This window comes from Lissotriton helveticus, chromosome 6 (assembly GCF_964261635.1).
Source record: "Lissotriton helveticus chromosome 6, aLisHel1.1, whole genome shotgun sequence".
Lineage (NCBI taxonomy): Eukaryota > Metazoa > Chordata > Amphibia > Caudata > Salamandridae > Lissotriton > Lissotriton helveticus.
In genome coordinates this window covers 2053636281-2053648600 of record NC_136067.1, presented here as the reverse complement: position 1 = coordinate 2053648600, position 12320 = coordinate 2053636281, and the positions used below count along the sequence as shown (strand labels likewise).

The following is a 12320-nucleotide window of genomic DNA, read 5'->3' as shown; positions in this document are numbered from 1 at the left end:
CCTGCCCGCTTCGATAGCAGCCGTATACTCGTCTGACCACCATCATAATGAGGGCCTTAATATGGAGAACATTTGTTATATAGGCCGATTGCATTTGGAGTATGAAAATGCAAGCATTATAGTGAGATCTGAGGGCTGGGACTCAATAGAAGGTTACAACAGTTCGGCAGGCAGGTGTCCTGCCAAACTACTTCAGATTGCTGTTATTGTGCAGCGCTAGGTAAACATCCATGTCTACCTTTTAGCACAGCCGGCTCCAAGTTTAAATATTCTTCCCAATTCTTTTACTTTTTTATTTTGATTGTGCTGAATGTTTCATAAATTAAATCAAAACTTGTTAGTGCTGTTAAGTTTTACAACGAAACATGGTCTTGGCCAATGTAGATAATCAGCCTATGTTTAAACTCCATGACTCAAAGCTTATTGGATATTGAAGTGCTTGTTTAATAGTTTCTCGGTTTCCATTTTCCTTAAAGGAAATGTAGTCAGACTTGGTGCTGATGTAAGTAGTGGTCCCACGTTCCGAATCTCCTTATTAAGTCTAAGATGGCCCAGTGAGCTAGCCTGATATATCAGTCAAGGAGGTGGGACCGAAACAGACAACAAAGGCCTCTAGTAAGTACCTTCTCTGCCCAAATTGTATGTGAGTAAAGGGTTTTGCAGGATGTTGCCACTCAAAAGTACTGGCAAGGCTAGATGTCCTCTGGACTGGTGCGTAAATAAGTACACTTGATACACTCAATTAATACTGAAGAAAGAAAAGGTTCAGGGTGATGTTTGTGGCTATCAGTGCTACAAGATAAAACTGGATGGTTTCCAGGGACATCGAAGACACATTTTCCTGTTCCATTTCTACCAGAATGGAGTAAGTGTGTATGATTCATTTTTGATTCATGCTGCTTCCCTTCAGCCCCATGCCCCATCCTCAGTGGTCACCGAGGCACTGCCAGTGCTGGCATGAGGTCTGCATTTGCTGAAAGTGTTGCCTTGTCTACCCTGTCTCTCAGGAAGAGGTTTCTTCCAGATAAACTAAAGATGGCTTTGTTGCAAAAGTACAGTCTTTTCCAGGAGAAGCCCAAAGTCAAAATGTTTGCCAGAAAGGAGAATTCACTCTACTGTTGCACAGATGGACACTCTCTGTTGAAAGTGTTTCTGCTACTAGAGAGAGTTCAGACTTTGATCAGGTAGATGGACACAACTTGCCATCGATTTGTTGGTGCTCGTTGTGATTACATTTTCATTTACCACTTCTTTCCTTGCCTTTCACCATAGGAAGGTTTTGGTGTTGGGAATACATGCAGCTGCAGAGTGATCAACAAGTGTGGCGGAGTCATCTCCTTAAAACCGTGCAAGAAAGTAAAAGATGATCTGAAACTTGGTGATGGTGTGAGGCTTAGCCTTCACGCTGCTCATTGAGCAGAAGAGATCAGTGTTCACGCTGATCCTCAGTCATTCACAGTGCAATATCTGTAGCAGGACTGCCCGCTGTCCACCTGGAACCAAGGGCAATGAAGCAAGTAAGAAAGAGTGGTTCATCGCGCCAATATTAAAATCAAATCTAGTCTGAATTCACTGAATGTACCATAATCATTTAAACCTTTTAGGTAGGGACAGTAATCAAAAGAGTAAACCATGGCAAAAACCATATGACAAAAATCTGTTTCTAACCTTTAATTCATGATAGAAATGTTTTACCACCTGAAACCACTGTTGCTTACTTGTTTAATTCAAAGTGGTTATAAATCTTTTAAAGATTTTTTTTTTACCAATCTGAAAAAAAAGTAGTTGATGTTTTGCCCTTTTGCGAGTTTATGAGAAGTAGAAGAGTATAGGGATTATAGTGCTGGTGCCCTGGACATTCGAGCTGATGTATGCTTTTCCATCTTTTCCGATCATGCACATGATTTTTAACAGGTTCAGTTAATTACACACAACAATGTATGTGGTGGTACCATATTGACATCAGAGGGCGTGATAAGGGGTACTCAGCAGGGACTGTTATTAAGCATTCGCTATGCTTCTGTCCCTTTTGCCTCAGAAAGGGTGCACTTGAATCTCTGTAGCTCTCTGTTACATTATGTGGATGAATATAAACTTCTTTTTTACTTTATGAATATAGGATGGACTTGTATGTGTCTAATTGTTCAGTTGTACTGTGGAAGATTTAAAAAAAGTCAAATGTGCATAGGGAAGAATATCCAATAGCAGGAAAGGTTATGGACCTTTGGTAATATTCATTCTAATAGATTCTACGTGCCTGCTGAATTCCTCTCACCATTTCTAGATCTTCTGGTGTCCTTTGAGCAGTAGACCACTGCCTACTCTTAAAAATTACATTTCAAGGTTTCACTTTTTCTTTTGAAACTCATACTGTTTTCCCTTAATGGAAACGTCAGATTTTTTATTTTTTAAGATTGCTTAATTAACACGCAATCACAGACATGGTGGTCTGCTGACCTCAGCAGGTCAACATCCCTGTGGTTGAGTTGATTCCTAATTGTTCGCAAACTGCAACCTACCTCATTAATATTCATGAGGTAGATTGATTTGCAACCCACAAGGATCCTAAATGAAACTCAGTGAGCTTCATACATTAGGAAATTGGTATGCCTAATGTTTGTACATCTGGCCCATTGTACTGTTCTGTATCTTTGTTGCCAAATGTATATAACTACTCCTATCCTTCTTACCTTATATGATGAACATCAGCAGGACAGTTCTCTCCTTCTCAATGAATCAATCAGTCAAGTGACTTGTAAAGCGTGACTACTCAAGGTACAGGGGAGGGTTAGGTAAAAAAATGAACTATTTTTGACAAGAGACTTAACAGTAGTAAAGTTATCTTTATTTTTTTTATAAGTTTGGCTACATTACTAGCATTATGCACTTTAATGAAGTAAATTCCCTTTCTTTTCTTTTTATCCATTGCATGTTTGTATTCTACCCCAACCATCCATGCCTGCCTCTTTCATGGTTTTCCTTTCATTTCTCTAGTAATGTTTGTTGTCTGGTGTTATATCTTGTTCTACAGCTAGCTACAAAGTGCATGAAGCAGGAAGACGTGTCCGTGCTGTACATCACCCAGGCACAGGAGCTGGAGAAAAAAGGAAAATTGAAGGATGCGGAAAGGCAAGTACCTTGTTTCTCCACCTGAACATTAAAACACTAGTTAGAGCTGTCAGTTTCCATAAACACACCCCAAAGATTATAAAGGCATTATTTATTTACCAAGCTGCCACTAAACACTAGTGTCATCTGGAGCATAATTAAAGCTGTAGCAATACAATGACTTGCTTATTAAACAAAGACACTAAGGGGAGAGGAGTTGGCCTAACGGCTAGGGCGCTCGACCTCGGACCTGGGGATCTGGGTTCGAGTCTCGGTAACGACGCCAAAACCTCCTGTGATTCTGGGCAAATCACTTAATCTCCCCGTGCCTAAAATGTGTCCTCATGTAACGTAACTGGAAAAATATGTAAAGCGCTCTGATACCTGATTCGGTTCGGGTCTAGTTCGCGCTATATAAAACTCTAAAACCCCCCCCCCCAAAAAAAAAACAGGCACTTGCTTGCAATCTCTTGTTTCTGAGAGAGCGCAATGAAAACCTCTGGGAACCCTTATGTATCTGGTTCCCAGCCTCTTGAACCTACTATGGAGGTATTTCTAACTGCAGTGTCTTTTAAAATAATAAAGACAAGAAATAAATGATAATGACCCTTCGTTTCTGTGTTAGGTACTTCTCCCACTATCACATGATAGTTTCTGCTGTGCACAAGAGATTCCATTCCATTTTACAAACATCGGCTTCCCACACAAAGGAGGCACATGACATCTTTTAGGCAAATCCATGTGTTACAAATTGGTGGCACTGTAAAAGCGCCCAGTTCTGCAGGCCTCTTCAGTTGCTATGACTGGGCCCTTTGAGACCTTATAAAACAGGCCACTAAGTAACTGTATGGAGACTAAAAGGGAGGAGTTCAGAAAATGTCTCAAAGAATATGATTACCTCTTTCAATCTGTTTGTAAAATGACTTGTTAGATCCCTCAGCTCAAGGTTATTTCCATGCATGTGTTCCTCATGGTAAAGACTTACTCTTTTTAGTCTGTATGCTGAACCAAAGATTGTAAATGGTTTTATTTCTTTTGGCTCAATTAAGGAAGATGAGACTCAGAATAGGAAAACTGAAGCTAAAACTCTAAAGTCAGTTTTGCAGGAAAAAGATTTCCAAAGGATTCAAGTGGAGTTCTTGCCTCTAGCCATTTGTTGGAGTGCATCATAAATCTCAGTGTTTGTAATTGGGGCTTCTAAGTCTGCATGCTGTGCGTCCAATATGCGAGGGAGAGTAACCCCGGCTAGGAAGGCCTGTCGATGCTGGGTCCTTCCCTTGTGGGACTGCGTACAGTTTAACGTAGTATGAGTGAAAAGGAGCATTAATGCCATCTTGTGAGTTAAGATTGCAGCCCCTGATGGCTATGATTGGGTTCCTAGGGGAGTCTGTGTGGAGGAGCCATGCTAGGAGTCTACCAGCTTTATCACCTTCAACATGCTTCCTGGCCAAGTGCTGCCTGTAGTCTAGGGCACCCAGCATTACAAGAGTATCCCTATGCACTAATCTGGACTGTGGAAGGGGGGCAGCTTCAAGTGGTCTGTGGGAGATATTAACTCATAACGACGAATGTCCACTCCCAGGGTGCTAAGTTCCCTGTGGAGGGTTAATTTGGTTCCATATACAGCTTTACTTGCATAGGCACGAAGTACAACCTTAAATACGTCCGACTCAACCCTGGCTCCTGGGGCTGAGCCCTTATTTTTATTAAAATTAGGAAGTAATATTCTCTAAGAGCGTAGCTCGGAATGTGGTATCACAAAGCATCTCCAAGGGAAGGCACTAAGTGGATATTGTGAGCATACCCCGCTTCCAACGCAGTTGTATCTGTAGTGGACAGTGATTTGAGAGGGTGCGTTGGAGATATTTGGCTTGTGTCACTTTCGTGAGGGCATCGCTAGAACAATAAAGAAGTTCAATCCTTGTGTGTATGTTATGTAGGCCCGAGTAGTGCGAGAACTCTGTGGTCTCTGGATTCAGACTGCGCCAAGCATCCTTCACCTGAGTATTAGTAGCCTAACGTTGTAGATGTTGTGTGAGGGTAATCGATTGTACCCCACTCAGAAGGGTGCGGTCATAGGTCAGGTCTGGTGTACATTTGAAGTCTCCTCCCCAATAACTAGGTGTCAACGCATTATGCAGCACCGCCGGAGTCAAGTAGTGTAGGAAGGGAGCCTGATTAGTGCCTACAATAATATGAGGGATATAGAAAGACCGTACAATAAACCCTCTATTACGCATACTGTCCATCCGAGTTTACTTTGGTGTGTAACACCTCTGGGGTACTCCTGGTGCCACCCAAATTAAGACCCCCTCCTGGCATAGCAGGAGTACTTAGTCCCTATGAGTGCCACTCTCCATTGCTCGCACATTGACTCCAGATCTGGGTCAATCATGTATCTCTTGAAGGGGTGCTATCTGTACCTTTTGCCTTTGGAGGTACTGATAAACACAGCACCGTTTTGTGTGATCTGCTAGTCCCCTCACATTCCATGTCAGTAGCAATAGCAAGAACTCAGTAGTTGCAATATTAATAACCATTAAAACAGGAGTGTAATGTCTACCCTAACACCTTTGCTCCATCCCACATTCCCTCTCCCCCCCAATTGTGCACACCATTTCATATTGTCCACATCAAGGAAAAGATACAACCCATATTGGGAACAATAGGTAGAACATATAAGAAACCCCGACTCATATTCCCAAGCCGGGTTACCAAGGGGCGACTAGCAATATGCACTCTCGTGCTACACAAGTAAGAAAAGATTTACTGTCTATACCAGTGGTGTGTGGTAGATGTGGGTGGTCATTCAACAACCGCTGTGGACCTGAGTATACATGTTCATATGCCTCAGCCAACGCATCAGCAATGTCATACACTTTCAAACCTTGGCCATCACAGGTGCAGTACATAAGTAACTGCAGCTCTACCATTCCAGGAGGCCCGGGGCCTATATCAACTCCTCAGCCATCTACGGTGTAACTAGTGAACCATCACTTAGTAATTCAGCAACTTGTGTGGCAGTCATTGTTGGGGAGTCATCAAGTTGTGCTTCCGCCTCTGATCCTGTGGGGGAGTAGGCTGCGCCGCACCACCCCACATCCACCACCGCTTGTGCTTGTTACCTGGCTGCTTGTTCCTTGGTTGGGCCATATGTGCAATGCCTGCTACGGGCTTACACTGCCTTTGCGCTTTCCATTCAGGAGGGGGATCCTTCCGGGTCCCAGAAGGAGTTGTGATGCCTCTGTGTTCCAGCCAAGACCAGGCGTCGTCTGGTGTCATGCAATATAAAGTGTAGCCCTCATGTACAATCCAAGCATGGCAGGGAACTGCAATGCATATTTGACGCCGTGGTCATGGAGGCATTTCTTAACCGTCATGAAGTATGACATACGGCGTAAAACTTCCAGAGTGTAGTCAGGGTAAATATGTACTTGTGCATTCTCGACAGACCAGGAGCCCCTGGCCCTCGTCACCTGTAAAATATGATCTCTGTGTCTGTAATTCAAGAGGTGACTAACCACTGGCCGCAGAGGGGTTCCCTCGTTACCCTGTGGGCCCGTTCAACAGGAACAATGAAGATTGTTTCCCTTTCAGGATCGTATTCACTAACCAGTCCTCCAGATATGGTTCCATATTTGGGCCCTCTGCACGATCCTTACGTTATTCTGTCTTTATCTGCCCTCCTGGTCATCCATTCCCCCCCGTAAATAGTCTGTTTCCTCTTGCATGGCCCGGAGACGCTGGTCAGAATCCGCTACCAAAGGCCTCAGGACAGCCATTGATGATTCTGCATTTTCTACTCTTATCTTTCAGTTTTTTATGGTCTTCACGTAGGAGGCTCATTTCTATGCACAATGTGTGTAGTTTAGGCTCCAGAGTGGATTTAATGTTTAGCACAGCTGCCATCAGTTTGTCAAATCTGCGAGAATGATCAGATAGTGTGGTTGCTAAATGTCCGCTGATCGCCCGCTGCATCAGAGGTATTCATATTTTCCTTGGCCCCTTGGCCACCCACCATCACCGCCGGGTAATTATCGTCTTTCGAACCAACCATCGCGTATGTGGTGTATGGTCAAAGATCGGAACACCATAGTGTAGCGGGTAGCACAGATCATAATAGTATTCCAGGTTGTGTTGCAAACTGCACAGACTTGATGTCAGAAGCAGCTACTTTTGAGTGAGGTGGGGAGAGGAGTCACCGTAGGAGAAGGGTGGCTGAGGCTGAATTCTCTGCCTCCTCCACCCAGTGGGCGAGATGGGTCTTTGCCGGAAATGGTATGACCACGAAGCCGACAGTAAATATATATATATATATATATATATATATATATATATATGAACCAAAAAATCCAGCTCCCCACAGAGTCTCCATGGAAAGCAGGCACAGACACGAAGTGACTTTGGATTCGGCATTTATTTCATGGTAAGGTCACCCTTGATCCCGAGCACAAGGAGATGCGTTTCAGCCTTCAAGAGGCCTTTGTCAATCTAGTTTGGCAATACCAATTTCATTACTTAAGTAGCCCTTCCCACTCGCACATTTAGTAAAAATGGACAACATACTCTCATGCAGGTAATCCCCTTACATCCCATAACATGCTTTACAATGTCTGCTGCTCTTCATAAATATAAAATGTAGGTAAGGCGCAACAAATTAATAAAATGCACAATGCATCTTTTCAAATTTGCCAAGTTACCATCAAAGCAAACTAAATAAATAAAAAGCATGTATGACAGATTAACTAATGTTCTGCGGGGAAAATCACGGGCATTTATAAATGTTTAGCCAAACTGAAATCCTGTGTTGCCAATATATCGTAAACTTTGTCACAAGATAATGTTAAAAAAAACAATGTTTAAAAATGTGCTGCCGTTTTTGTTAAGTAAATGTCCACAATAACTGTCCATAGTCCCCATAGCTCTTGTGAGCTCTCATCAGTTTCCGCCTCAACTCGACATCTGATCCTGGTCACAGAGGAGAGGTAATCTCTGCTCTAATCTTGACAAAAAATGCTGCGTGGAACCGCTCATCAGATCAGATCATAATAGTATTCCAGGTTGTGTTGCAAACTGCACAGACTTGATGTCAGAAGCAGCTACTTTTGAGTGAGGTGGGGAGAGGAGTCACCGTAGGAGAAGGGTGGCTGAGGCTGAATTCTCTGCCTCCTCCACCCAGTGGGCGAGATGGGTCTTTGCCGGAAATGGTATGACCACGAAGCCGACAGTAAATATATATATATATATATATATATATATATATATATGTCGCTCAGAAACTCTTTTCAATTTCGTAAGAAAGAGGCAGCACTCATAGCCCAAGAGGTGTCCAGTTTTTAATTTTTAGGGAACAAAAAAGCACAGACGCGTTTCGGCGTTAGCCTTCGTCAGTTATATTGTCACTCCAAGGTTGTCCACCTTTGAGTAGCACACGAGCAGCAGCTTGATTTATGTGTAGGTGAGGACGGGGAACCGCTTGTAGATGCCGCTCCGTAATGGATCTGCCTGACGCGTTTCGAAGCTCCATATGCTTCTCTTCAGGGGCTTTAACGGAAGCATTGTGCGCAACCGCTAACCCACTTCTCCATTATCCATATGACACACCCACCAATGGGCGGCTCAAATGAGACTGTGTATTATGGGAAGTGTGGTGCGGAAAGCACACAATCAAGTCCTGTATGGACCCAGCAAGTGGGCCCGTCCTCGATCCCTTGGGGGTCACGGAAGTGAAACAGCAGCCGTACACGGGATCGGGGACGGGCCCACTTATATGCAGGGTTTCAGGAGGAAGGGGGCCACCTCAGTGAGTCACCGCATTGTACATCACCGAACTTAGTCTTGTAGGATGCCCAATACACAAGAAGTGTGTCACTCAGGTCCCAGAAAGGGGAGGCGGCCAAGGTACTGGGCTACATAAAGACCTTATATTCAAGAGGCAATTCCATTAGTTAAAGCCCAGTGTGGCTGGAGCTCTTTGATGCAGTGCTATTTGTGAAGGTGTCATATGAGCCTCTTGTACCAAGGGGCCTTCTCAGTCAACGTTGCAGGACACAGAACTATTGGGCAGATTGAGCCAGGGGGCGATAGGCCAGGCCGCAACACGAGTGTCACCATAGTTGCAGGGCCCGTCCAACCCAGTTTGCAGGTAGTTCTGCTGCTGCCGTCTCAGGCGTTCAGAAACATTGCTCCCGGGGGGATCCTTGCATTCTGTTCATATAGTTTGCCCGAGTGCCGGGGACAATCCTCCATAAGGATGGTGAGGATAGGCCCACTCTGGTGGAAGTGTGTAGGGGAGCCTCAACCTGCAGGGTGGGGGCCAGGACCAGGGGGGCCTGTGTCCTTGATTCTCACCTTTGAGCTCCCCTTTCCGGGCCGCGTGATCACTCTCATTGGCTCTAGGATTGGTGTTGCTTTCGGATCCTCAGAACGCAAGTCGCCGCTGCCTCAAGGAGGGCCGTGCCCAGCAGCCGCCTCATCCCAGGGGCTTCCCAGTGGATCACAGCAGCCAGTTTGTACTCCTTCAAGCCCAGAGTATCCTCTCCAAGCCTTACCTTTAGCATCCCTGTAAGTCCCTAGTAAATGATACCTCTGATACCTAGGGCATGGGCACTAAAGAGGGTCCCTCGGGGCTGCAGCATGTATTGTGCCACCCTAAGAGACCCCTCACCCTACTCCTGCAGACTGCCATTGAATTCTCTAGCTCTTGGTATTAACATCTTGTATTTAGAAACCCACACTGATTCCAGTGATGGATTTATTAATACATGCATTCAGAGGCTACCTTAATGGTACCCCCTGAAACCTATTATAGTATTTAGGGGGCTCCCTGAATCCAGAACTTCAGATTCCACTGACTGAAAAGAAGAAGAGGACACTGAAGAGCCGAACCCCGCAAGAACTACTGTGAACTTTTAGTGCCAAACTCTGCCTGTTCCCCTGCAGCCTGCAGGCACCGACGTCCGTTTTAAAGAAGCTGCTGTCCACCAGGTACACTGAGCTACCCACTAGAAGATCACTCAAGCAAGGAGGCCCGATCCATCTTTCTGCCCTGCCCGAAGATGCCAGTACGTCCACAAGCCCTCCTGCATAATTACTCGGGGTACCAGACACTTGCCGCGACCAAAGCTTGTTGACAGTCCAGACTCCAATATCATCACTGATGACCAGCCGATGAGGGACGTCAGCACCGCAGAGGCCAGCACCGAAAGTAGCCCAGCTGCCCTGTTTTTGTCCTCCCTGCTGGCCTTAACCAACGACAGTGAGCACCGTGATGCACGAGAGCCAGCCAACTACAAATCTTCTGCACCCGAGTTGCTGAGCCCGAGCCTATAGAAACCCACTGCTCCCCTGTGCTTCCAGGACTCTCACCACCTGAGGTACCCCCACCCTCCATCACCCCCTCCCAGTTGGGAGTTCCCAGACTTGTCCCCAAGCCCCCCCTTGCATTCTATTTCAAGGTGGACGTCCATTCTACCAAATATAGTGCAAGGCTACCAACCCTTTCCAGCACCTCTGCACCCAGACTCACCAGGGCAGATACAACCAACCTGCTGATGAAACTTTGAGCATTGTTCCTCTACCACCTCACAACCGAAGAGGTTCAGCGGAAACGTGTTGCAAGTATATGTATGCAGAAAATGTTTTTTCTCCCATAGGAAAGTATTACTCGTAAAAACACACTATTGGTTAACATTGCTCAAATTTGAAAAAGTCTATTACGAAAAAGTACCTGATTACCAAGATCTTGGGTTCAAAGTATGCATAGAACTACCTGGGACCGTGTTACAGAGAGTGCCCTGAGAACGCATCAGGGGTTTGGGCCCACTTTGCATGCCCCCGGGGCACTTTGGTATTACGGCCTGTACGGCCTCTTCTGTCATACCGATACCGCTGGTGCATATCTGTAGGGGATGTTCCCTCATTTGCATGGGGGCGTGCCCCATGCAAAATAGGGAATCCCTTTGCCTGTGCGCCCGCGCCGTATTAGACGCGGGCGCAGAGGCAAAGAAGCTGCCACGAGATTCACTGACAGTGCACCATCTAAAAGGTGGCGCGCTGCCAATGTACCCCCTGAGAGCAGCCCTCTGCAGGGGGTAAAGAGGGTCCGATGGACCCCCACAGACTTCCCCTTGCAGGCGGGTGCAGTCACTGACTACACCCGCCTACAAGGGGATCTCTAACACCTGTCAAAATGCAAATGGGTTGCCGCATGCACTGTGAAAACCCAGAGCGGCTTGGGGGTAGCGCATTCATGGTAATAGGGTGCATTCTTATTGTTTGCGACGGTTGCACCTTTTTAAAAGGTGCTCCCGGCGCAGACAATGAAAATGTGCTTTTACTGTAATATGACCCCTGTTATTTTTCTAAATTGGTGTGGATCTCCTTTTTGAGTGTGTGCAGCATTTATTAACTCTGTGTGTGGAACAAATGTCTAACGCTCCTCTCTGATAAGACTAAGCCTGCTCGGCCACACTACCCTATACAGAGCACTTTGTGATTGCTAGAGCAAGCCCAGGTCCAGTCATCAGAGATACCTGGTCTCTTTACACAACATTCCGCTTTTTGATAAACTATATAAATAGCCAGCTTCCAACGTTGCCCAAATGAACCAAAGGCCAGCCAAAAACGCTCTCTGAAGCTCTATGTGGCAAAACACCGCAAGACTCCACACAGGTCCTGCTTCTGGTGGAAATCAACAGTGCTGACTTGGTTGTGCTCCCGAAGTTGTTTCTGATGGAAGCACTCATCATGGTCAAAATCTTCAGGTAAGTGCAAGAATAAACATAAGTAGTCCAAGTATGATCAGACCCCTTTCTGCTACTCTTGAACACCAGAGAAGGAGTGGAGGTGCCACCTTGCCTGGTGGACTCACTCCTTTTCTACCTAGGAGCCAATTCTAGAACTGGTCCCTCTGCACCCTGACTTTCCAGGTCTGTTGGTGACATCGCAGTAGATTGAAACCTTAGGGAGGCCTTGATGCGCATCTTCGTCAGGCTTCCAGTTCCCTCTAGTGCTCCTTTGGGCTCCGAGCATTCAGAGGGACCTCCAGTTGGGTTTCTGCCTGGTATCCATCCTCAGCACAATCTGTGCCCCTCAAACCTAATTTGGGTTCCACAAATGCATCAGTGCTGATTTTGTTTCCGGCACCAAATCTGCATCGGTCCTTTTGACATTGACGCCAGTACCATTGCCACAGGAGGTGGAGCCACAAC

The 12320-nt window shown here is 45.7% G+C and overlaps 1 protein-coding gene across 1 annotated transcript in view; it reads left to right on the top strand.

Annotated features, from left to right (window-relative positions):
* IFT172 (intraflagellar transport 172) overlaps positions 1-12320 on the top strand; it is a 1142656-nt gene that overhangs the window by 422637 nt on the left and 707699 nt on the right. Inside the window, exon 27 of the mRNA XM_078650113.1 lies at positions 3032-3129. Coding sequence (XP_078506239.1) covers positions 3032-3129 — 98 coding nt within the window. The remainder of the gene's footprint in view (positions 1-3031; positions 3130-12320) is intronic.